Consider the following 27,620-nt stretch of genomic DNA (forward strand, 5'->3'; position numbering starts at 1 on the left):
CTGTTAATTCAGCCACAGCCGGATTTCTGTGTGCAGTTCTGGTCACCGCACTATCAGACAGATGTGATTGCACTGGAGACGATGCAGAGGAGATTCACCAGGATATCGCAATTCAGCTGTCAAGAGAGACTGGCTAGGCGAGGATTATTTTCCTTAAAGCAGAGAAGGCTCAGAAGGTACATGATTGAGATGTGAAATGTTCTGGGGGATATTGACAGGGTAAATAGGGAGAAGCTTCTCCCCTCAGCAGAGAGGTCAATAACCAGGGGGCACAGTTTTAATGGGCATTTGAGGGAAATGGTTTTCACCCAGAAGATGGGGGTTGTCTGGAGCTCGCTGCCTGAAAGGGTATTAGAGATGGGAACTCTGTGCTTGGCTGCAGGCCAGTACTGGAAAATGGGTTAGACTAGAAAGATGCTTAATGGCCAGTCTGGACACAACGAACAGAAGGGCCTTTTTGCATTGCTGTAAAATCCTTGACTCTGTGACTCAGCTGGAGGGCTATTTAACAATCTGCACAGACCATGGACAAGTCTGCTCCTTTAAGGTACTGCCCCCGCATGCCCAAGTAAATACATTGAAAGAGGCCACTGGTAAAAGTGGAGGCAGCCTGCTGACACTGTTCGATGGTTACAGTTGCTGAGAACCTCTTTCACAGTTGGCTGCCCACTCCTATGGGCAGCATGGTGGCTCAGTGACTAGCACTGCTGTCTCACAGCAACAGAGATCTGGGTTCGATTCGAGCCTCAGGTGACTGTCAATGTGGAGGTTGGACATTCTTCTTTTGTCTGCGTGGCTTTCTTCAGGGTGCTCCAGTGACCTCCCACAGTCCAAAGATGTGCAGGTTAGGTGGATTGGCCGTGGTGTAAATCCCCATGTGGGGATAGAGTGGGAGGTTGGGTCCAGGTAGAACCACTTTGGAGGGTCAGTGCACAACTGATGGACCGAATGGCCTCTTTCTACACTGTAGAAATTCGATGATTCCTCAGCCTGACCTTAAAAAGGGAAACGAGGTCTCCAGCAGCAGGGCAGTCCTGGAATGTCAAGGGATGAATTCCTTGGATGCCTCGCTGACACTCCACCCTTCCTGTTTTTGTCGATTCAAGCATCCCCAATTTCCAAAGAGGAAGGAACACTCAGTGGGAGGTCAGGATGCCTTGCCTTAATCTCAACTTGTCATTGTAGAGCTGTGCGCCCACAACTGGAGCAAGAGAGTGGAGGCCTGAGTGCATATCCAGGAGCCACTGAGCATTCTGCTGGGGCTGACACCCCAAGCCCATTGCTGCCCATTCTGTGCTGTTCTAATGTGAGCGCCGCAATAGAACTTGAACAATTGCTACCAACTTCTGCTATAGCCTGCGCGTGGCCTTTGGCAGCTCAGCCCGATGTTCCACTCCCTCTCTCTGCATCTCCAACTGGTCTCTTCTGGCCACATTCAAAAGCTGCACGGGGCTGAGCAAGCGCCTGGCCTATAGCAGCCCAGCTCAGGGTCAGGTTGTTAGCCTTTGGTCCTGAGCCTAATCTAAACCATATACCCACCAAGGCGATTCTGTATGTGTGCTGGTGGAGGGTGAAGGGATTGCTGCAATAGTACATCCTGAAGATCGGAAGGCATCACCCTTGGAGGCGGTGAAGATTGCGAAGGGTATGGGAAGATGAAGGGTGAGGCTCTCCTCCTTAGTCTCATGAGTATCTAGAGGGGGGAAGGGAAAGGGCTATTTGATTATTTATACAATAGAGCGCACACACCTCTCTCTCACTCTCTCAGTACTCCTTATACCAGCAGACTAAAGTCTTCCTCGCCGGCTTCCTCTGAGAGACCTATCTGGCCTTCCAGGCAGGCCCAGTTACCATTGTTTTTCCCAGTGGAGCGGCCACCACCTCCAAAGAGTGAAACTATGAAGATCTGGGTCACTCCCTCCTCTTATGGGTGATCTTATCCTCAAAGCAGAGAAGGCAAAGAAACAATTGTTATTACCCTACCGGTGTCTCCTCAGCAGTGACCTGCTGGTGCCACCTACCTTTGCAAGATCCTCAGGAGAGCATTCCCTATGTATGAGACAGGTTATTCTTTGGGCCTATGCGTGCAGGCCTCGGAGTTACCCCTCTCCAGGCTGCCTTGGTTTGCTAGGAGGCCATTACTGGGAAAAGCCTATCCAAGACAGTTTGCAGTGAAGCCTTGCTGACTGTGGGACCATTCTGTTTATTTCTTAAATTGATTTACGGGATGTAGGTGTCAGTGGCTGGGCCAGAATGTGGTGCCTGTCTATAGTTCTGCCAGAGAAGATGGTAGTGAGCTGGGGAGAGAGTTCCAGTATTCTGACCCAATGAAACTGAAGGGTCAATGATATAATTTCATTTTAGGATGTGAGTGACCTGAAGGGGAGTTTGCAGGTGGTGATGTTTCCCATTAATCTGCCACCCTTGCTCTTTCAGATGGAAATGGTCAGAAGGTTTGGAAGGTGCTTTCTAAGGAGTCTTGGGAGTTTCAACCATGTATCTAATAGATGGTACACCGTGCTACTGCTGAGTGCTGGTTGTAGAGGGATTGAGTGTTTGAGGACATGGTGCCAGTCAAGTTCAATGCATTGTATTGGCTGGTGCAAAGCTTCTCAAGTGCTGTGGGAGGTGGGCCATCCAAGCAAGTGGGGAACATTCCGTCTGTCTGTACCTTGTTGATGGTGGACGGGCTTTGGAGAGTCAGGAGATGCAGGATTTCTAGCCTCTGACCTGTGTTTTAGCCACATAGATATTGTGGAGGTATCCAGTTCAGTTTCTGGTCAATGGTAACCCCCAGGATGATGAAAGCGGGAGATTCAGCGATGGTGACGCCATTGAGTATCAAGGGGCATTGAATGCTCAAATGTTTAAACCAATTCCTTTTTGAAAGTTGCTTTTCAATCTCCTCATCTTCCCTCCCCCCCAACCATTTTCCGCACCACCTCACGCCCCCAACCACCACTTAGGCAGCGCGTTCCAGATCAGAACCAAAAGAATATATGGCTTTCTTATCCCTAGCAAACGGAACAGTCTTTCTCACTCAAAGAATAAGTGTTGTTGATATTGTTTATTTATGATCAATAGTGATTTTACTTCAGAGTGTCTCTCAGTGATGTTATGTTTATTAACGTGAGTAACAGTAGTTTATCACTGTTGATTCTCTGGAAATGTAATATAGTTTACAGCCTCAGTTCAAGTTTTCAACCCTACATTTCCTCAAACTTGCTCATTAACAGTGTAAATGAAGTAGAATGAATGCTTGTTTATTTCCTGTGTAAACACCCGCTTGCAGTAAGGATTAATTCGGCAATATTAAAATCTGTTCTTCAATAATAAGTCAATAACTCATAGAACAGGAACATAAAATCCTGATGTAGTGGCAGTGATACAGAATATCTCAGCTCATTGATCTGCAAAAAAAATATAGTTTGGTCCTTTTTCATAAATTGTATTTGTCTATCAATGAATTTTTATTACTACATGTTAAGTAGCATTAGAGAAACAGAAATCTTTTGAACTGAATATCCCAAAAGTTATTACTCTAAAAGCCAGGAGAGGCAGAATGATTAATTGAGACTTGAGTCAGTGGGTGCGTAAACTACTCTGTGTGTTGAGTTGTGCTATAATTTTTGGATGATAGGTAAAGTATTATATTAGGGTGTCCAGCTGCCTTTGTTGGCCTCCTGAGTAGTCCCCCAAGGCAGTTCTTCATTGATTAGTTGTCATGATGTGTTCCATGATCTGGAAATGATAGCTACAATCTCACTTTAGCTTGTCCCTCACCTTCCTCATTGGAAGCAATCCGGTATATCATTTATATCCTGTGCGGATTGGTCGAGCACTGTCCATCATTGTCAGGGGTGGTCGAAGCCAGTGACCTCTGTTGGCTCAGCAACGTGACAAAGATTCTTTCTATGGTATTGTCCCACAAGCCTTCCCATTTGTGTTCAAATTCCTTGGTTGGCCACAATGGCATAAGTGTTTACCTTTCTCCATTTTTTTGTTTCGCTGTGAGGCACAAGGAGCCAATCTGCAAATTTTCCTTGAGCCGCAAGAAGTAGCAAATGTATTAATGATTAAACTTGGGGAAAATCAGAAAAATGCAGCAATCATGCATGCAGTCACTTTGGTGCACAAATGCATACGGGGATGGAACTAAAGATAAATGATGCCCAATATAAAGGATCATCCTTTGGTTGCCTTTGGGGAGTAAGGTTTGAACAATGTTGTTTGGCTGCTTCCTTGAGTACAGTCATTCTCAGTCCTGTGTGATTTTCTCTCTAGCTGTTTCTGTGGGAACCAGGTACCTGCTTATTTTACAGAGAGAAAATGGGGATAGCAGATGCTGTTGTAGATCATAGAATTCCTACAGAACGTAAGTAAGCCATTCAGCCCATTGTGTCCACACTGACCCTCTGAAGAGCTTCCCACCCAGACCAACACCCTACTTTATCCCTATAACCTTTGAATTCTCATGGATAACCCACCTAACCTGCACATTCTTGGACACTATGGGCAGTTTAGCCCGGTTAATCCAGCTAACCTTCACAGCTGGCACAATGAGGCAACTGTGCTAACCATAGAGTCACCGTGCCACCAAATTTTGCTCATTTATCTGCCAAAATGACCTCGGAACCACTTATAACTTACTGGTTCCGGTGTGTATTTTCAAGGGGCACTTTGTGAGGTCAGTGAGTGATGGCCATTGTGCCACTGTGCAGTACTGTACATGTGTGAGTGTACTCCTGAGTCCTTGGTGGGTTTTGATTGGTGAAAACCTGGCAGTTGGCCCGCATTGGGAAGAATCCATTTTTTTAAACAGAGTTTCAACAGTCCCATCTCAGAGTTCACCTGTTATCCTACAATAGTGATATGGATTTATTTTTTAAACATTTGTTTTCCAGCTAACCTTTTGGAGATGTTATTACATGCCACTGGGGCTTGAACCCAGGCCTCCTGGTCCAGGGGTATGGACGCTACCACTGCGCCACAGAATTCGAATTTCACCATTTACTATAGTGGCTTTTGAACCCCTGTCCGTACAACATTAGTCAGGGTTAATTACTGAATTAGCTGAATTACTAGTCCAACAATATCTTGCATAATGAGTTTTAGATGTAACCCTTTATTCCAGCAATACCTGTAACTGAGCAGTCTCATCTCACCTCCTTGCAGAGTCTATTGAAAGTCTCATTGTGAGCCATTCATTCCAGATGATGAATTTTAATGTCTAGATAATTGCACCTTGGGTAGCCGTTAATAGATGCAGCCAATAGTCCCAGCCACTAGACATTCCCTTGTATATTTCTGAGAGTTTTGTTACTTTCAGCTCAGGTACCTTTGGCAGTCATTTAAAGTGTCCCAGCTCATTTTAAAATATTTATCCCTCAATCCTGAAGTCCAAGACTTCTATCTTTAACCAATGAGATTTTAAGAATTAATGGTCTGTATTTTATCATCATGACACTAGACAGTAGGTAGATACCAGTTGTAGGAAATGTGGCAACCAATTTGTGTACAGCAAGTTCCCATAAAACAGTAAGGCTATAATTGCCAGTTAATTTTTTTTTACAAATTTTATTGGTTAAGGGATGAATATCGGCCACATCACCAAAGAGAATTCCCCAGTTCCTATTCAAAATAGTGACATGGGATCTTTTATAGTCAGTTGAGAAGCAGAAGGATCTCACTTTAGCATCTGAGCCAAAAGATGACACATCTGACTGTGTGCAATATTGAGTGAGTGTTGCACAGAGAGTGTCGACTTCAATTATGTGCCCCGAGACTCATTCTAAACATATTGCTCCTGTTTCTGCGCAGACAAGAAAATGCACTAAAGCATATTTTGCCACAATGAATCTTGTTAAATAAGTTGTTAACATTTACTCTGTCTTCAAGCATTCAGCTTCAAGTGAAGCAGTGAGCCATGATTCAATCAATGCACTTGAATTCACAATGAACGGCAGCTCATTAGAAAAGCAACTCCAAATTTTCATTAAAACATGCTTAGTTCAAAGTAAAGCATCTATCCAGTAAAAAATCATCTCTTTGAAATTACCTGAGGCATGTTGATGATTAAAAGAAGAAAGCTTTAGGCTTAGCTGATGCATTTTTTTTAACTGTTCTGATGTGCTGTATTTTGATGTGAAGGTTTGATTTGAATCCTTGCAATCTGGGCTTCTTCATATCTTAATGACTTCAGAGATTGCAATCCAAAGAGGCCATTTGGTCCATTTTGTCTCTGCTGGCATTAGGAAGTAACTATCTGATTAATCCTTTTCCCCTTCTCTCTACCTGTAGCCCCCTAATTTTTATTTATTTTTGAAGTAGGAGATAGTAGGCCATCGGTAATGTCAGTAGACATTAATCTAAAGACTAAGAGTAGAGTTTTGGAGACAGGGATTCAAATACCATCACAGCGTCCATTGGATTTTAAATTAAATATTGAAATAAAATGGAATAAAAAGCTGGTCTCGGTAATGATGACTGACGCTATTATCAATTGTTGCAAAAATAAATCAATAATTTGATTCCCTAAACTCTTGAATGGAAGAAAATCTACAGTCACCCCGTTTTAAGGTTAGAAATGTAATTCCATTTGAATTATAGAATTCCGCTGATAAACTGCTGGATTTTAATGGAGGGAGGATGTTGCCAAAATATTTCAGATACCCCTTTATTTTCTTATCAATGTTCAGCTTTGGGAACGGAAGCATCCTACCATCACTGTAAATGTTGGACGGTACATCGCATTTAATGTCACCAAATATGAGACAAGTGCATCTTCGGCAACAGGAAGTAAATAAGATCTCAATGTAGCTTTTTCTACTAAGCTTGCCTTATGTTTAACTGTAAGAACTATCTGGAACATAAACCCTGTTAATTAAAATCTGTGCAAAAGGCATGAACATGGGGCTGTTTCTGTATCAGGTAAGCAATCTGCTTTGTCACATGCTGAAGGTGAAAATATAACCTGTGATTTTTTTTTAAATTGGCTGTAAAACTGACTCTAGTGGTCCTTAGTACTGATGTCAATTAAAAATGTGAAACTTGTATGTGCTTAATATCCCAGGGGGTCCATGAGGTGAGCTTGCTATATTTCTGTTTGAAGGAGTAATTGAATTTGTGTAATGGTCCCATCCTATCCATTAGGCAAATCAGCAAGAGGAGGGAAGGCATTAATTAAAAATACATCGCCAAGTCTGCACACATCTAGACTAGCGTTGGAAATAATTTACGCGAGACCAATCTGCATTGCCAGCTTTATGTCTGAGGATGAATGGAGAACGAAAGCCAAGTGTTTTTATACATCATGGGTTGAATTTTATGCCTCTCTTCCCGATGTATTTTTGGCAGCAGGTTGTGGGTTTGGGACATAGATTATGTCAGGGGATTGCCCCCACTGTCTTCATACCCAAGTCCCCTACCCCCGTGATTGGTCTCCACAGTCCTGCAGACAGACATTGAAATCGACAACCTGCCTGTCATCTTTCCAAAGAGATAATTATCGGTGCAATTGAGTTTGTTTAAAAGTCAGTTGACCCCAATGTTCTGATGCCTGCACCGTAAAATAGTTGGTGGGCAAGGGAATGAAATCCAGAACGTTGTTACTTAAGGCAGTTTTGCGGAAAAGACCAGAAGGTAGGAGGCAGCTTTTTTTGGAGACTTTCCTTTAAGACATTGCCACTCACTTTGTTCCATTACCCTTCTCATATCCCCGCTTGGGCTCCACGATTGTTTCCCATCCCAGAATATACTGAAATCCTCTGGCATCCATTGTACTGCTCTGAGGGTCTCTTTGGTTTTCCAGCAGTAACCACTGAGACCTTTCATGGCTGTCAGGCAGTCCTCAAGGGTGGAATGGCCTCCCACTGACTGTGGTCTTGTTGAGGGGCAGCATTGCTGGGCGTTGGTCATTGTCACACCAGCATTCCTTTTCAGGAAGATGCTCGTTTGAAACTCAGTCCCAGTGCCCCTCAGTTATTTCATCTGTCAAGCCACACAAAGAACAAAAACATCAAGTAACTGTTCTTATCTCATTTGTTATTTGTGGGATCTTCCTTTCTGCAAATTATCTGCCTTGCTTCCTACCTTTCAACAGCGACTGAACTGTCTAAGTGTTAACATGATATTAACTTGTTCACAGCCTGTCAAGTGCCTCCCTTAAATCTTGTAGCCCAGAAATGAATCCAGCTAATGCGTAACCATTAACCTGTAAAGGTTTAGTGTAACCTTATTGCTTTTGCACTAATAAAGCCAAGGGAGCTGTATTCTTCTTTCAAACAGATGCTTTTGGGTAAATGGTAGCTCATGGTCTAGAATTTAAAACCACTGTGTAGTTTTGAATGTTTTAATCTTGATCAATAATGCTTAAAAACTTCATGATTATCATTTTTTTTTAGAAAATGATGCAATCTTCCATTTTCCATATGTTTGTTCTGAGTATGGTCGCTGTTGATGTCACTGTGGCTGCCAGCAATTACTACAAGGGGGAGAATTCCAGGAGTCAGTATGATCTGTTTTATCTGGCAGAGGTGGGTACCATAAACTGTCACTGATTTCCAGAGAGAAATAGCTGATTCACTCTCTTGTCCAAAACTGTTAAATCACATGCCATTCTCTACTCCCTTATGCATTCCTGATAAACTTGAGCTGACTGTCTGCAGCTTGTCTGACGGAGTGTCAAAAACTGTCAGATTACTAGCCTGGATGTATTTTCTGATGAGAAATGCCAAGAGGTAATGAGCAGGCAAGAGACTGGAACATATGTGGTCACTAGTTTGACTTGTTTCTTCCCAAGCAACATCAGTTACACAGCAGTTCCTAGGCACAAATGTACTTTACATTGAATCTGATTTCACACAGAATGTACGGGTCATTTGGTCCAACTGATCTATGTGAGTGTCTATGTAAAGGAGGGTTTGGAGAGAAAGCAGGAACAAGGTATTGAGTTGCATCAGAGACAATGGGAACTGCAGATGCTGGAGAATCTGAGATAACAAAGTGTGGAGCTGGATAAACACAGCAGGCCAAGCAGCATCTCAGGAGCACAAAAGCTGACGTTTCGGCCTGACTGAAACGTCAGCTTTTGTGCTCCTAAGATGCTGTTTGGCCTGCTGTGTTCAGCCAGCTCCACACTTTGTTATCTCTATTGAGTTGCATGATCACACTCAATGGGCAGAGCAGGCTCAAAGGACTAAAAGACATACTCCTGTGTCCCTATGTTTAAACAAAACCTGAAACTGAATTTGTGAGGGGACGATACTTAGCACAGCACTCAATCATTCATGTTGCTTGCAATTTGAATTTCACTTACATGCCTTTAGTTTATAAATTTGAAAAAAACTGAGTTTAAAAGAAAATGGCTTGGAACATAGGAGTTTTTTTTAAGATTTGATTTTCACTGAATTGATGCAAGTACAATTTCAGTTTTTGAAAATGAGTATAAATGTTGGAAAAGCCGGAAATTTCTTTAAAAAGCAAAATTTTTCTGACATGCTCAGACACCAGCTGTCAAATGCTCTCTCTTCTTCCACTTGAAACCAGTTTTCAAATTTCCCAATATTACCCAAATGACAAAAGAGATGCTCTTCTTTTGATCTCTGAAGTTAAACAAATCTCTGCTCGGATGTCAAGCTGAGTTTTAACCAGACTGATTGGGAATGAGCTGTTTTTCTGCACTGTTCATACAAAGTGCAAATATTTCAGTAATCTGCCAGTAGGGCACTGAATCTTATTGTTTTGACAGGAGGATTGTGAATGTGTTTGCTCAGCATGGAAAATGTGCTGACTGATTAATCATTGAATAAACAGGATGGTACTTTGGATAATTCCAAATGAACATTCAGTGCAGCTGTGATCATTTTAAGTCTTTTAGTTTAGGTCAAAGAGTCATAGAGGTTATAGCAGGGAAAGTGGCCCTTCAGCCCAACTTGTCGATGCTGCCCCGTTTGGGTGAAGAAGTTATAAATTCTTAAAAGAAATAGATGCAATTAACAAATCTTTGTTTTACGTTTTAATTGTTCATTTGTGAACTGAGGGTGTCGCTGGTGAGGTATGCACACATTGCCAGTTATGGCTGAGTAAATAGTACTTTCACCTTTGAATCAAAAGGCTATGGATTCACGAGAGACTTGATCACGATAACCAGGTTGACACTCCAGTGCAGTGCAATATTGACAATATGCTACACCATCAGAGCTACCATCTTTTGGATAAAATGTTAAACTGACGCCCATCTGCCCTCTTGAATGGACATAAAAAGTCCAATGATATTTCAAAGAAGAGGAGTTCTCACCAGAGTCCTGGTCAATGTTTACCCCTCATCCCCTCATTCAATGTCAAGCAAAAGAATCTCCTTGCTGTTTGTGATCAGAGATAACGGGAACTGCAGATGCTGGAGAATCCAAGATAACAAGGTGTGGAGCTGGATGAACACAGCAGGCCAAGCAGCATCTCAGGAGCACGAAAGCTGATGTTTCGGGCCTAGACCCTTCATCAGAGAGCGGGTCTAGGCCCGAAACGTCAGCTTTTGTGCTCCTGAGATGCTGCATGGCCTGCTGTGTTCATCCAGCCTCACATTTTGTTATCCTTGCTGTTTGTGGGAGTTTACGTTGCTCAAATTAGCTATGATGTTGCATTCGTCACAGACTACGAATTAAAAACAGCAATGATAGGTGCTACAAAAATGTAAGTTTTTTTTTTGTTTTGTCTCTCATCTGTCCCTAATTGCTCTTGAGAAGGTGTTAATGAGCTGCCACCTTGAGCCACTGCAAGCTGTAACGTCTGCAGCCAGATTGTGGGTGTGCCTGTGTCACTTTGGCGTGTCAGAGAGAAACTGAAGTAAGTGGAGCATGCAGTCCTTGTCCTTCAGGCTGGCAGTGGTTGTCGGTTTGGGAGATGCTGTACAAGAAGCCTTGGTGGTGGTGAGCAATTGGCTTACTACGTGCTGATAGTGGGTGGGTTTAAATGTTGGAGGTCGATACAAGGTGCCAGACAAGCAGATGGCTTTGTCCTGAATGGTGTAAAATGGATTTAAGTGTTGCTGGAATTGCACTCATCAGTGAAGTAGAGAGTATTCCATGATTCTTGACTTGGTTCCCAGTCGACAAGGGAAACTAATTCAACTGAAGCTGGATCCATCAGGTAATGGAGAGAGATAATGGGAACTGCAGATGCTGGAGATTCCAAGATAATAAAATATGAGGCTGGATGAACACAGCAGGCCAAGCAGCATCTCAGGAGCACAAAAGCTGACGTTTCGGGCCTAGATCCTTCATCAGAGAGGGTCTAGGCCCGAAACGTCAGCTTTTGTGCTCCTGAGATGCTGCTTGGCCTGCTGTGTTCATCCAGCCTCACATTTTATTATCCATCAGGTAATGGTTTCGTTATTAGTGATGCACCCAGACAACGGGTTTGGTGGAATATTGGTAGATGAGTAATTTATTGTCTGATTCTTCAGTTAGGTGAACAAATTTAATCCTATCAGTACGATCAGGAAGAATTGGAATCCGAGCATGGTAGAGTAATCCTGCCAGGGAGAAAACATTTTTTTAGGATGCACATTTAAATTGGAAATGAAACAAACAGTTAAAAAGAACCAAAAGAACCGCGGATGCTGTAAATCAGGAGCAAAAACAAAGTTGCTGGAAAAGCTCAGCAGGTCTGGCAGCATCTGTGGAGGAGAAAACAGAGTTAACCTTTCGGGTCCGGTGACCCTTCCTCAGAACAGTTCTGAGGAAGGGTCAGCAGACAGAAGACATTAACTCTGTTTTCTCCTCCACAGATGCTGCCAGACCTGCTGAGCTTTTCCAGCAATTTTGTTTTTGAACAGTTAAAAAACTTCCCTATGATGACTGTGTGCAACATTTGGAATATCTGATTGTTGCTCATTCTATATTCTTAATAAGTGAGAGTTGCCTAATTTGCTAAGGATGGACTGCAGCTTGTTACTACCAGGCTTATATAAAAGCAAGATCACAAACACTTTTTAAAAAAGTATGTATTTAGACCTTTTAATGAGATTTTTTATTATTCTGAATATGAGATGACATTGGCCATGTGTTCCTGCTTATTCTACTTGAATTGTGGTTTATTAATTGACCATGTGATACACTAATTCTTATAACGACATTCATTCGATTTTTAGAATAGAAACTAATACAGAATAGAAGGAGACCGTTTGGTCCATTGTGCCTCTTCAAGCTTTTTGATCTCATCAATCCCTCTACCTAATCTCTTTTTCCCATGGCCCATATTATTACAAAAGTGTGATATTTTCAGCCAGAATAACCACCACACAATCTATCTGAGTATAAATAATCCACCTTCACGTTGAGATGTGTTGCATAACACTACTACCATGCTCAGTGGGATACACCTGGCAACTCAAGACTGGGCAACTGCGAGGAGCTGTGGACCATCAGCAACAACAAAACTGCACTCCCAACACAATCTGCAGTCTCATGACCCCAATATTCCCCCACTTTATCAATACCATCAAACTAGGGGATCTGAGATAACAAAGTGTGGAGCTGGATGAACACAGCAGGCCAAGCAGCAGCTCAGGAGCACAAAAGCTGATGTTTCGGGCCTGGATCCCTCATCAGAAGGTCTAGGGTCTAGGCCCGAAACGCCAGCTTTTGTGCTCCTGAGATGCTGCTTGGCCTGCTGTGTTCATCCAGCTCTACACTTTGTTATCTTGGATTCTCCAGCATCTGCAGTTCCCGTTATCTCTGATAAAAACTGGGGGATCTGCTCGGGTTCAATGGAGAATGCAGGCAGCCGTGCCAGGAACTCCAGTAGGCACACCTAACAACGAGGTGTCAAGCTAGTGAAACTACAAAAAGCTACTTGTCAAACAATACACACAGCAATGATAGACAGAGCTAAGTGATTCCATGACCAACAGATCAGATCTAAGCTCTGCAGTCCTGTCACATTGCTGCCCTGGATGGCAGTGAACAATTAAGCAATTCACTGGAGGATATAGCTGTACAAATAATCCCACCTTCAATAATAGGCGAGCCCATCACATTGTTGCACAAGATAAGGCTGAAGCATTTGCAACACTCTTCAGCCAGAGTGCTGAGTGGATGATCCGTCTCAGCCAACTTCAGAGATCCTCAGTGTCACAGGTGCCAATCTTCAGTGAATTCAGTTCACTCCACGATATCAAGAAATGGATGGAGGCACCGGGCACTGTGATTCTGTGGGCCCTGTGAACAGTCTGGTAATAGTACTGAAGACTTGCAGCTGCCCCAGCCAAGCTGTTCCAGGCCACCTATAATACCTGCGTTTATCTGACTATATGGAAAATTGCCCAAGTTTATCCTGCTATATAAAACCCAGAACAAATGCAGTCCATTCAGTTACCACCCCATCAGTCTACTCTCAATTATCAGTAAAGTGATGGAAGGTTTCATCAACAGTACTATCAATGAATACCTGCTCAGCAATAACCTGCTTACTGATGCCCATTCTGAGTTTCACTAGGACCACTCGGTTCCTGACTCCACTACAGCCTTGATCTAAGCATGTTCAAAAGAGCTGAAATCCACAGGTGAGGTGAGAATTTGGCCTAAACATCAACATTGCATTTGACTGTGTGATCAAACAGCCGTAGCAAAAGTAATCAGCTGGAATCGGGAGGGAGGAAGGAAATGTAAAAGGAGATGGTTGAGGTTGTTGAGCACTAATTTTCGCACCAGGGCTTCACTACAGGAGTCCCTCAGCTCAGTGATCTCTGATGAACTGTCCTCAGCTGTTTCAACAATGCCCATCCCTCCACTATGAAGCCAGAGGTGGAGATGTTCACCAATGACTGCAAAATATTCAGCATCATTTGCAGTTCCTCAGATACTAAAGTGGCCCACGTCCAAATTCGGCAAGTCCAAGGCAATGTCCAAGTTGGGCTGACAAGTGGCAAATGACATTCATGCCGCAGGAGGAGATTGACATTGGCCTTCATTGGCATTGCCGCTGTTGATTCTATACTATCCGTATCCTGAGAGTTTCCATTGGCCAGAAACTAAACATAGCTACATAAGTGATAGTAGGAACTGCAGATGCTGGAGAATCTGAGGTAACAAAGTGTAGAGCTGGACGAACACAGCAGGCCGAGTAGCATCAGAGGTGCAGGAAAGCTGACTTTTCGGGTCTAGATCCTTCTTCAGAAATGCTGAAGAAGGATCTAGACCTGAAACGTCAGCCTTCTGCTTCTCTGATGCTGCTCGGCCTGCTGTGTTTGTCCAGACCTACACCTTGTTATCATAGCTACGTAAGTACTGTCCCTACAAAAGCAGGACAGAGACTGGGAATCCCGCATCAACTAACGCACCTCCTGATTTCCCAAAACCTATTTGCCATCTCCATTACACAGAGCAGAAATTCACCAGGCTTTCTAATGGCTTTCTAATGGCATCTTCCAGACCGACAACTGCTACTGAGGTCAAGGGAACACCACTACCTGCAAATTCTCCTCTAAAGCAGTTGCCACCCTGACTTTTAAATATGTCGTCAGTCTTTTAGTGGCACTGGGTCAGAATCCTGGAACTCCCTCCTTTACAGCATTGTGGGTCACCCTACACCAAATGAACTGCTGCAGTGAAAGGAAGGAGCTCACCTGCACATTCTGGAGGACAGCTGCGGTGGGTTCAATAAATGCTGACCTAGCTAGCAACACTGACATTGTGTGAATCAATTTTACAAAAACATTACTATAGAAATGTGTATGGACTTTGAAGGTTGAATTAGATGCAATTGTTAATAATCAACAGCAGTAAACAGGTCATTGTTACAGAGTAATTATTAATTTATTCTTCTAAAGTTAACATTCAAACTTTGTCTGACATTTCTGAATCTGAATCTGTAGAAAATCTGTTCATTATGATTACTACTTAGAAGCACATTTTGATATTTATTTTTTTAAATTACCTTCCAGGTGGCTTTCACAATCTTGTTTGACCTTGAGGCTCTTGTGAAAATCTGGTGCTTGGGATTCACTGGTTACATTAGCTCCTCCCTTCACAAGTTTGAACTACTGTTGGTGGTGGGGACAACTCTGCACATTTATCCAGACCTCTACCATTCCCAGTTTACATACTTTCAGGTAATCTAACAAATCGTTGTGAACTTGAATTAAAGAGACGTGTTAGTGTAGTTTGTCCTGGAGAAAGGCCATGCAGTAAGATCCACAGTAACCACTCCTGTGTGTCGTGCTTGGGACTAAGTTGTTTCTCAATCATTGAATAACATTTGAATGCCTGCCTTCAAGTACATGAACCGGAAAGCACCAAACAGTTGATATGAATATTTGTCTGATGCGTAAGTAAACAATGGTAAAAACATTATAAGGCTGAAATTACAAAGGTTTTGGAGTAGATTTGTAGCTTGGGTCATGGATGTTGTGGTTGGTTGGCTCACCGAACTGGTTCGTGGTTGTTCCACAGATGTCTCATTACCCTGCTGGGTAACATCATCAATGCAGCCTCCGATGAAGCACCGTTGTGTTTTCCCGCCTGGTTTTTAAACTCAGGAGTTAGCTCGCTGGATTACCTCATTTCTGGTTTTTCCTTCGCATTGGAGTGTAAATGGGGTCGAGCTCTATGTGTTTGTTGATGGCTTTCTTCATGGAGTACCAGCCTTCTAGGAACTCCCGAGCCTGTCTCTGCTTTGCTTGTCTGAGCATCTTGGTGTAGTCCCAATCGAATTGGTAGTTGTCCCTGTCCATGTGGTAAGAGATGAGTGAGTCTTGGTCATGTCTTTTTGTAGCCACTTGGTGTTCATGTACCCTTGCACAGAGGTACTGAGTCACCCTTTATTTACATGTGCACTGTACATGGGCTGTGACCAGCCAGCTCCGAGCCAGTCCCGAGACTGAGGAGACTCTCTGAATCTCCTGTTTATATCCTGTCAGCCAAGGCACCCCTTTTGGGCCCGGTTAACAGATGGAATCAAGAATCTCGTAGTCAGCGAGAACCCACTTGGCCCTCATTCCAATCACTGCAAAGGCACGAATAAAAATAAAACCTTTTAAAACCTCAGAATATTGTATCTTCCACATTTCTATTCCCAAAGTACTCACAAAAATGATGTTGACTACATCAAGGGTCTGCTTCAAGATTTTCTGGACCGTTGATATTTCTGAAAGTAGAATTCTAAACTGGAGATGTTGAAGTGTATTTATCTGGTACACTGCAATGTGTCATCGTATGCTATAATTTATTTGGAAGCTTCTCAGCAGTTGGTGAATGAATGGAGGGCAGGCAGATGGTGCTCCTGATAGCCATCCCTAGGCAGCATCTTTCTGGGTGAGCTACCAGGAACAAATGAAATGATATGACGTGTATGTTTTTACAATCTCGGGTTATTTGAGCACAACAATATGAACAGAGATGATTTAGAAACCACGTAATACGAAATAAGGTAAGAGTGGCACCATAAGGTCTATATAAAGGTGTTCGAGAGAGTGCAGAGATGATTTACTAGAGTTGGACCAGAGATAGGGGATTTCAGTCAGGTGGAGAGATGAGAGAACTTGGGAGTGTGCTTCTTACAGTAGATAGTTCATAGAATTGTAGAATCCCTACAGTGTAGATAGAGGCCATTCCACCCATCAAGTCTGCACCAAACCCCACACCCCCCCCTCTCCCCCACAAAGAGCATCCCATCCAAACCGACACCCCACAATCCCTGTGACCAGGCTCTTAGCATGGCTAATCCACCAAGCCTGCACATCCTGGACACTATAGGCAATTTAGAATGGTCGATCCAGCCTAACCTGCACATCTTTGAACTGTGGGAGGAAACCAGAGCACCTGGAGGTCACTCACGCAGGCATGGCGAGAACATGCAAACTCCACACAGACACCCAAGATTAGAATTGAGCCCAGGTCCCCAGTGCTTTGAGGCAATAATGTGAACCACTGAGCCACCGTGCCACCCGAAAATGTTCAAAATTATGAAGGTTTTGATAGAGTGTCTGCGGAGAAACTCTTCCCAGTGGCTGGAGCATCAGCTACCAGTGGACACAGATCTCAAGTGATTAGCAAAACAAAAAAAGAGGGAAAACGATTTTCGTTCTGTGCAGCATGTTTTATGATCTAGAAAATGCCACGAAAATAATGGTGGGAGTGAATTCAGTAATAACTTTTGAAAGGAGAATTTGTTAAATATTTAGAAAGGAAATTTGTAGGGCTGTGGGAAATGAGCAGGGAAAAGGGATAATTGGGTGATTTCTTAAAATACTAGCACAATTACAATAGACTTGTGCTAAGGGATTCTGTGAATGAATGTAACTTCATAATGGGATTTCCGATAGATTGAGTTTAAAATATAAGTGAATGCGTATGCACTTTCTAACTGAATTAGTATTTTAATATTATCACATTGCATTCTTAGTAATCACATTATTAAAAATTATTGTGACTATATCAATAAACATTGAAAATTTTGATTAACAGTTAACTTAAGACTTATTTGAGCACTGTTTAAATATTTCATTGAGATTGAGACTTTAGCTTGTGTTGAAATGTAATCATTTAATTTTTGTTTCAGGTGCTGAGGGTCGTCAGGCTGATTAAAATCTCACCAGCCCTGGAGGACTTTGTGTACAAAATATTTGGGCCTGGGAAAAAGCTTGGCAGCTTGGTAGTCTTCACAGCCAGCCTTTTGATTGTGATGTCTTCAATTAGCCTTCAGATGTTCTGTTTTGTGGAGGAGCTCGACAGATTTACAACATTTCCCAGAGTGAGGATCAACATAGATTCTTTATCCCCCTTGTTTAGCAAACACAGGTTCCAATTTTATGGGAGAGATAATGGGAACTGCAGACGCTGGAGAATCCGAGATAACAAGGTGTGTAGCTGGATGAACACAGCAGGCCAAGCAGCATCTTAGGAGCAGGAAAGCTGATGTTTCAGGCCTAAAGGGTTTAGGCCCGAACCGTCAGGTTTCCTGCTCCTGAGATGCTGCTTGGCCAGCTGTGTTCATCCAGCTCCACACCTTGTTATTTCCAATTTTATGGTGTGACTTCTAAGATAATAAAACTCAGTTTACCCATCCCGCCTCAATATCGTTCCCACTCCTCTCCAGTCAGAAGCTATTGATCTTGGATTTAAATTACTAATTCACCCAGCATCAAATATTTTTTGTGGGAAAGTGTTTCCACACTGCTATCACTTTATACAGTAATAAAGTCATGAGTTATACAGCATGGAAACAGATCCTTCGGTCCAACTCGTCCATGCTGACCAGATCTCCTAAACTGATCTAGTCCCATTTGCCAGCATCTGGCCCATATCCCTCTAAACCCTTCCTATTCATATACCCATCCAGTTGCCTTTTAAATGTTGTCATTGTATCAGCCTCTACTGTTTCTTCTGGCAACTCATTCCACACACGCACCACCCCCTGTGTGAAAAAGTTGTCCATTAGGTCTCTTTAAATCATTCCCCTCTCATCTTAAAACTATATCCTGTAGTTTTGGACTCCCCTACCCTAGGGAAAACACCTTGCTTATTCACCTTATCCATGCCCCCCACGATTTTATAAACTTTTTTAATGTCACCCCACAGCTTCTGACTATCCAGCAGAGATAAAACCACAGGTTGTTAACATGTCCCTATAGCTCAAACTCTCCAAGCCTGGTAACATTCTTGTAAATCTTTTCTGAACCTTTTTAACCTTGTAAATCTTTTTGGAACTCCTTGCCACAGAAAGCTACAGGGGCAGAGTCCTAATGTATATTTAAGGCTGAGATAGATTTTTGACCAGTAGGGGATTGAACTGTTACAGGAAAATGCAGAAAAATGGATGTGAGGAATGTCAGATCAGCCATGATCTTATTGAATGAATATGTGGGCTCAAGAGGGCGAACAGTTCCGAGGAAGGGTCACCGGACCCGAAATGTTAACTCTGTTTTTTCCTTCACAGATGCTGAGCTTTTCCAGCAACTTTGTTTTCATTCCCGATTTACAGCATCCGCAGTTCTTTCAGTTTTTAACTTCTGTTCCTGTTTCACATGGCCTTGCTTCAGACAAGTGGAATCTGTCACAACAGTTTTACTAATCTTGAAGGGGATATGTCTATGTAGATCCTAGGTCCAATTTTCCAGATCATATGCTCAGTATAAATTTTTTAGATTAATGATCTATCATAATGATTAAACATCAGCCTCCATTTAATATCAGGCATTTAATACCCAATAGCCTAGTCATTTTAATTTCACAACAAACAGCGTGACTAGCAAATTCTCTTTCATTTTTCAAGTGAATTATTCAGTCCTCAATACAAGAAATTACATAGAATTATATAGAATGAATATCATTAGAACAGACCATTCAACTCAATTATTCCCTGTAGGTCCATATGAACTTCCCTCCTGTCCACCTTCATCCTATCCCTTTATTGTAACCAGTTTCCTCCCATCTCATGACTATCCAGCTTCCCCTTAAGTGCATCTGCCTTTAAGTATTGTAATTGTACAAGCCTTCTCCACTGCCTCTGGCAATTCATTCAATACAGGCACCACCCTGTGCGTGAAAACGTTGCACCTTAGATTGTGGTAGTGGTAGTGGGGATTAGTAGTGAGTTCTGTTTTCTCACCAATTTGCATTTCTAATAAAATTTGGAAATGACCGCTGCTGGTCTAGACAGCAGTTCTGTATTTAAGGGCATAGGAACGGTTTGAACCAGTACCAGTCATCTCTCTGTCTTTGAGATAGTAGGAACTGCCGATGCTGGAGTCTGAGACAACAAGGCATAGAGCTGGATGAGTACAGCAAGCCAGACAGCATCAGAGGAGCGGGAAAGCTGACGTTCCAGGTCTGGGCCCTTAGTCAAGGAAAGAGTCCTGAGGAAGGGTCTAGACCTGAAATGTCAGCTTTCCTGCTCCTCTGATGCTGCCTACCCTGCTGTGTTCATCCAGCACTACACCTTATTATCTCTCTGTCTTTTACTGGTTTCTCCTCTCTGTGTAGAAGTTTCTTGTAATACCTGCATTAGTTTTATTAATGATTATCCTGTATTAATTGCCTTAGTTTTAGATTCTTTATTGAGTGGAAACTTATTTTCCATGTCTTTTTTGAGGCAGGAAGCCCCAAATTGTTTAATTTTTCCAGTAAGTTTTAAGCTCTCAATCCTGCCATATCATTTCAATTTTTCTTTGCACCTTCTTGAATGTCTAAAACAGGGAGCAGAGCCGAGCGGAATTGTCTCCCTGCACAGATGGATTTAGTCACTTCCACTTCACTGAAACAGAAACCTTTCAAATGCTGGCTAAGAATAAGTAACATTTTAAGAGCGATGAGAAGAAATTGCTGGACTTTGCCACAGCCTGCTTTGAGAGAATCCAGACTGCCCAAACATGTCTTCGAGTTAAATCTGACAGAAGGTTCCCCAGTGTTCTTAATAATTACAGCAATTCTGCTCCATTCAGGACTATTTGAGAAAATTAGATAGACTGATAGATGATGCTTGAATAATGTTTATAATTTTTGCTTCATTTTCTCCAGGCTTTTATGTCCATGTTCCAGATTATCACACAGGAAGGATGGGTTGACGTTATGGATCAGACTTTGATTGCAGTAGGACATGTATGGACACCAGTAGTTGCCATTTATTTCATCTTGTACCATCTATTTGCTACGTTGGTAGGTTTCCCCATGTTACAATTCTTAATTTGTCTGTAAAATTTGCCTTCATTTCCTCTTCAAAAAGAAATTGCACTTCTGCACTGTCTTTTGCAATCTCTGGTCATCCCAAATTGCTTTCCATCTAAGGCTGGATACCTTGAAGTATGGTGACTTGCAATTTAGGAAAAGTGGTAGTCAATATGCACACAACAGACTGCTACAGATAGGTAAAGTGGTAATGACAAAGTAACCAATTTTTGATGCCGTTCCAGGGATTAGCCTTAGTTAAAAACGCTTGGATATGAGCCCTAATTCTTTAGATTGGAGCGGGTTAGATCTTTTACATCCATATGAGAGGGCCTTGGTTGAAGGATTCATCTTAAAGATGAAACAAAAACAGAATTGCCAGAGAAGCTCAGCGGGTCTGGCATCATCTGTGGAGAGAAAACAGAGTTTTGGGTCCGGTGACCCTTCTTCAGAACTAAAAGGCACACTCTCTGACAGTGCGGCATTTTTCTGGAGGGGTGGTCTGGATCGCAGGCTCTGAAGTGGGACTTCAACACGCGCGTAACCGTTTCACACTGAGACGAAATGTTACCCCCGAGCCTCGGCTCACACTGCAGTTCATCAAAATTCTGCCCATTGACATGTTCTGCAAACTCATTCTGTAATTTCTGAGATACTCCTTCCCAATTCAAAAAGTCAGTTGCTGGGAAAACAGGATGCTGCAATTACTATCATGTTTCAGGTTAAAAAAGACAAAGAAATGTAGAGAGTGTACTTCTTTAATTGTTCTTTGAAAATTCCCTTGGGAACTCATCTCATAAATTCCATAATTATTAAAAAGAGGAAAAAAAATCTTGCACCTTTTAAGCAATGTTGCTGACAAAGCCTTAAAAACAAAACAAGTTGTCAAGACTGGAAAATGCAAAGTTAAGAATTACTCATTCTTTTCCTGCCTCCTTCCCATGATAGTAATTTGCTTTCCAGAAATAATTTTCATAAGAACAACTCAGCATCTGTGGCCATAATTAGAAGCCCCGTGTCAAGTATTTTGAGAGTGAAATCAAATTTCTAACTGGATATACTCCTCACGTAGAAAAGTAGCCATACTAATTCGAAACTGAAACAAGGCTTCCAGGCAACCCACTTAATAACCTGCCTTAAATTAAAAACACAGAATATGCTGGAAATACTCAGCAGATCAGGCAACATTTGTGGACAGAGGAAAAATAAATTTGCCTTTCTAGAAACAGAAAGGGGAGAAAGAAACGAAAACAGATAATGTTTTCCATTTCTGTAACAACTTTTACAATCTCTACTCATCCAAAGATTTTTGCAAGTATCTTTTTTGTTGTTGCTGAATCAGCATTTATTGCAAATCCTTCGATATCCTTAAAAAGATGGCCATGAGCTGCCTTCAGGCGCTGCAGTCCATATGGTGGGACTTATCTATAATGGTTTGACGCAGTTGAGAAACTGGCTAGAACATTTCCAATGAGCACTTAAGATTTGGAATAATGTTTGGGCTGAGCTCAATAAGGGCCACAGATTTCCTATGTAATGGAAAGGAGCCAGATGGGATTTTACAACAAGCTGGTAGCTACACAATTTTAATCATTACTGAGACTAGAAACATAGAATATAGGAACAGGAATAGGCCATTCCACCCCTTGAGTTTGCTGCACCATTCAATATAATCATGGCTGATCATCAGGCTCAACATGTTAATCCCACCCTTCCCCATATCCCTTGATACCTTTAGCCACCTTTTGCCCCTTCTTGTAAACATATAATATTTTGGCCTCAGTTATTTTCTGTGGTGATGAATTTCACAGGCTCACCACTCTCTGGGTGAAGAAATTTCTCCTCAGCTGAGTCCTAAAAGGTGTACCCCTTATCTTTAAACTATGACCATATTTCCAGACTTCCCCACCATTCGGAACATCCTTCCTACATCTAACCTGTCTATCCTGGTAGAACTATATAGGTTTCTATGAGACCCCCATCACTCTTCTAAACTCTGATGAATACATCCTAACTGACTCAATCTTTCCCTATTCATTAGTATTGCAATCCAATTAATCAATTCAGTAAACCTTGACTGCACTCCCTCTGTAACAAGAACACCCTTCCAAGACTGAATAAGACAAACAGCACACAATATTCCAGGTGTGGTCTCACCAATGCCCTGTATAACTGCAGCAAGACGTCCTCGATCCTCTCACTATGAAGGCCAATATACCGCTCGCCTTTTTTACTGCCTGCTGCACCTTCATGCTTACTGCACCTGGTTTGCAAGAACACCCAGCCTCATTAAACATGCCCCTCCCCCAATTTACAGCCATCCAAATAATAATCTGCCTTCCCATTTCAGCAACCAAAGTGGGTAACCTCATATTTATCCTCAGTATACTGCATCTGCCATGCATTTGCCCACTCACTCAACCTGTCCTAATCACACTGCAACATTTCTGCATCCTCCATACAGCTCACCCTTCCACCTAGCTTTGTGTCATCTGAAAATTTTGAGATATCATATTTAGTTCCGTCATCTAAATCAGTAACATATATACCCACTACAGCCCCACTAGTCACTGCCCAGCCATTCAGAATACAGGCCTCTGTTTCCCATCTGCAAACCAATTTTCTGACCATCTCAAATCTCACCTGGTAACCTTCATAAGAAGCACCTTGCAGCATTTAATTGCATTAAATTTTACTCCTAGAGATTGGCACAGCCAGCAGATCATTTCATCGACCTGAGAGGACAGATGGGGCCCTTTTAGCATTTCAGATGGCAGTGCACAACTCCCTTGTTACAGTGCTGGGTGTCAGCTTAGATTACACATTCTTAAATTGTTCCGCATGGGCCCGATCATGTCATTCCTGGGCCATCTGTGAGCAAGCATCTGGGACCAAGAGATGCCGGCACAGGAATTCCTCTGTCTCTCCAAACACAGTGCATCCATCGCCTGTCCCAGAGGGATACACGTGCTGAGCACAGCTTGCCTTTGTAAATGCACAGTGATTAGTTAGTGAAGTGCTCCTCATGACAAACCACTAAAGTGCTTTTCAAACTGCGCAACCTTGAATTCTGCTCTGCCTGGGATTCCCATCAGCATTGTAGCTACTGAACAAACTATGTTCATTGAAATATCACTGGTTATTATGGTGCATACAATTCTTAAGTGAGTACTAGAAGCTTGTTACAGAAATAGTACATGGATTTTGCAAGTGTTCTGTTGCATGCAATCAATACTGAAAGAAATTAGGTTAATTCCACATATAAATCATTGTACATTATGCATTAAACTACTCACCATTTAGGAACAATTTTGTACTTAATAAATACATATTTTTATGATCAATGGTTAATTAAGCAGATTTAAAGTATAAATATTTGATCAGTTGTTGAATTTCTTAATGTCCATCACCAATTTGGAAACACACTTGTTCCTCAACCACCATCACTAAGATACAAATGATCTGGTCATTATTGCCTTACTGTTTGTCGGACCTTACTGTGTGTACAATGGCTATGGTGTTTCCTAAATTTCAAAGTGGCTACTCTTGCAAAGTATTACAATAGCAGGGAATATAAATTAAAGCTACTGCCTTCAGGTGTAAATTAGTAAATGTGAGATTCTGTGCAGACAGAAATGTTGCAATTTCCATTCAACCCATTATAGACCAGAGAAAGGTTTGGAACTGATGGTGAGAGTGCTGGCCGTTGTCATCAGCTGTTCCACTTTTCCATTTTTGACTAACCCTCTTGTGTGCCACACTCACACACAGAAATGCTGTCACCACTGACACAGTGGTGTCTAATAGGCCGTCTTACAGTCTCCCCTGCTGCCTCGCCTTCCTGACTTCAATCCTCTCACCATCCTTTGTCAGACAATGATGCCTCTTAATGAGGCACTGCCCATAAAATTACCCTGGCACGCTGCTGCTGCAAATGGGGCCAGTGCCCACAAATGGTCCCAAATGTTTTCAAAGCTCTGAAGTTTCAGCCAATGTAAGAAGATTGGTAAAAACATCTCAGATTGTGGCATTAGTGGAGGGAGTTTATTCCTGCTGCTGTTTGTGTTGTGCAGATTATTACATGACCGAGAAAATAAAAACTTGTAATTTTGTGAGTATTCATGATGAATAAGATGAATTTACAGCTCACAGGAAGAAAGAATCAGTTGAGTTGAATTTAAGGATTCGAGAAGTGGGGTAAACTTTCTAGATTTGACTGCAGAGCGATGGTGCTGAGGAATCGGTGAAGACTTCAGTTTTATTTTATTGTTTTTGTTTTATGTAACAAACTCATGTTTATTGTTGAAGAAAATCTGCAGCCCAGTGTGTTTGTGTTTCAGTGAATGACAATCACATTAAAACAAACAAAATATATAATCTGTCAACCCAGATTTCATTCTAGGATCTAATGTGTCCATCAATAAAATAGCTGAGATTATAACATAACATCATAGGAACAAGTCCCACATTCTCATCACTCACTGTGTAATGAGGTTTCTCTTAAAATTTACATTAAAATTATTCTTCAGTTAATGAATTGATAAAGTCCCCTTTTTGTTTGCATAATTTATGTATGAAACTATTTATTTTTTGCTGACTCTGCCTCAATGAAGAATCTAGGCTTAATTCTTGGCTTTAAAATTCCCAAAAATCTTGCTAACAGGAGTATGTTTCATAAGTTTTAGGATATATGCTTGGTGATTTCCTTCCTGAAAATCGTATGAAGACAACTGTCCTGATTGTGAAACTGCAATTTTGAACCGTATTTAATCTGTAAAACCTTTCTCATATCAGCATTAAATTTAAGAACAGCTTCCCCAATCAGTCTCTCCTGCCCAGAAACAACAAGAGTGAAGTTCATTTATATTTTAACATGGTAAAATAGCTAGAATAATTAGATCAGAGAGAGCTTTCTGAAGAAGGGCCCAGATCCTCTGATGCTGCTTGGCCTGCTGTGTTCATCCAGTTCTACACCTTGTTATCTCTGGGATAATTAGATGCCTGTTTTTGACTGGGGTAGGCTTGATGAGCCAAAGGGTCTTTTTCTGTGCAACAGAAGACTCAGTGTATGATTAAAACATTCCAAAGCTTCAACGAGATTTGGGAGGTGGGTGTTCCCAAAGATTACTTGAAACCTGTCACATCAGAAGATATTTGGGCAGGTGACCTGGATCTTGTTAAGAGACGTAGGACTTGAGTAATGGCACAAAAGTGATTGGGAGGTTTAGAGAGGGGGCTCAAATGTGTTGGTTCAGACAGCTGAAGGCAGGGTTGCTAATAGTGGAGCAGTGAAAAATGGAGATACTCTGAGAGTTGTCAGACCAGAGGTGGTCACGGAGATGGCGATAGGAAGACTCTGAAGGAATACATTACAAAGATAAACATTATAAAATTAAGACGTGGCTGGACCAGTTTCAGTGTAGCTCAGTGAGCATGGGTGATAGGTGAATGTGATATGTTGTGAATTGATGACCTTAGACTTAGTACCAGTGGAGGGATGGACAAGTGAATATTGAAATGGTAGTGTTTAGAGGGAACAAAACTGTGAGTTGGGGGGCAGGGGGTCTCAACAGCAGATCAGTTGAAGCGAGCACTGATGGGGGGATGTTACACAAGTGCGAACAATGTTCATAGGGAGCACCACCCTGGCCCAGTATTTCTCAGGCGGTGCCCACTGGACCATGGATAACAAAGTGTGAAGCTGGATGAACACAGCAGGCCAAGCAGCATCTTAGGAGCACAAAAGCTGACGTTTTGAGCCTAGACCCTTCATCAGAAATGGGGGATGGGGAGAGGATTCTGAAATAAATAGGGAGAGAGGGGAAGGCAGACCGAAGATGGATAGAGGAGAAGATAGGTGGTTGCAGTCGGAGAGAGATCCCCTGAGGTTGGTCCGGAGGGAGCAGGATAACTTCTTCAGGTTAGGCATCCTGGAAGAGGCTTCGCAGTGAGGTTAAAATTGTGACCAAAGATAATGGGAACTGCAGATGCTGGAGAATCCAAGATAACAAAGTGTGGAGCTGGATGATGCCCACTGGATCATGCCACCCATTCCAAACACATCTGGTTGCTGGGAAGTCAATCCATTCACTTTTTGTGGGTGGATTAAAACAATAGAGAGATTGAAGTAAAATCATTCAATTTCTCCATTTTTCTAATTGATTTCAAGCAATAGACATAATCTGTGCACTGGGTGGCGGGACGGGCATTGTGGTAAAATCACTGGACTACTCCAGAGGCCAAGGTTAATTCTCTGAGAACTTGAGTTCAAATCTCACCATGGCAGCTGATGAAATTTCAATTCAGTTAATTAAATCTGGAGTTGAAATTAGTCTCAGTCATAATGACCATGAAATTATTATCAATTGGTTTCAAGAACCAATTGATCACTAATGCTCTTTAGGAAAGGAAATCTGCTGTCATTACCTAGTGTGATTCATGTGTAGCTTTAGATCCACAGCAGTGTGGTAGACTATTAACTATCCTCTGAAATAGCTGAGACTCAACCAACTATAATTATGTAAAAAATTTATATAATTTATAAAAATAATAATTCCTATAATTTATAAAAAGGATAACTAAAGACTATTTCTCTGAATGCAAATAGCATTTGAAACAAGACAGACAAACTGAGAACACAAATAGAAATGAATAAGTACAAACTGATAGCCATTTCACAGCCTTGGCTGCAAGATGACATGGGTTGGGACCAAAATTTTTGAAGGGTGCAAGAATATTTAGGAATAGGAAAGCCAGGATAATATGGAGAGGTGCCTTTGTTAGATAATGATGATCGTAGCACAAAACGAGAGAAGAAACAAAGTCTGGAGAGCAAATTCTGGAAACCATTTGGGTAGAAGTAAGAATAATAAAGGCAAGTAGACATTGGAGTGGTGTCCAGGCCCTGAACAGTAAATACACAGTAGGCTGGAGCATAAAGAAATAAATCATGAGATTTTA

The 27,620-nt window shown here is 42.0% G+C and overlaps 1 protein-coding gene across 3 annotated transcripts in view; it reads left to right on the plus strand.

Moving 5' to 3' along the window:
* nalcn (sodium leak channel, non-selective) overlaps positions 1–27,620 on the plus strand; it is a 226,952-nt gene that overhangs the window by 59,016 nt on the left and 140,316 nt on the right. For all 3 annotated transcript variants that reach the window (XM_059646460.1, XM_059646459.1, XM_059646461.1), the window contains exons 11-14: positions 8,403–8,534; positions 14,942–15,109; positions 17,557–17,748; positions 20,514–20,651. In XM_059646460.1, the coding sequence (XP_059502443.1) occupies positions 8,403–8,534; positions 14,942–15,109; positions 17,557–17,748; positions 20,514–20,651 (630 nt within the window). The remainder of the gene's footprint in view (positions 1–8,402; positions 8,535–14,941; positions 15,110–17,556; positions 17,749–20,513; positions 20,652–27,620) is intronic.

Source organism: Stegostoma tigrinum, chromosome 6 (assembly GCF_030684315.1).
Source record: "Stegostoma tigrinum isolate sSteTig4 chromosome 6, sSteTig4.hap1, whole genome shotgun sequence".
Classification (NCBI taxonomy): Eukaryota; Metazoa; Chordata; class Chondrichthyes; order Orectolobiformes; family Stegostomatidae; genus Stegostoma; species Stegostoma tigrinum.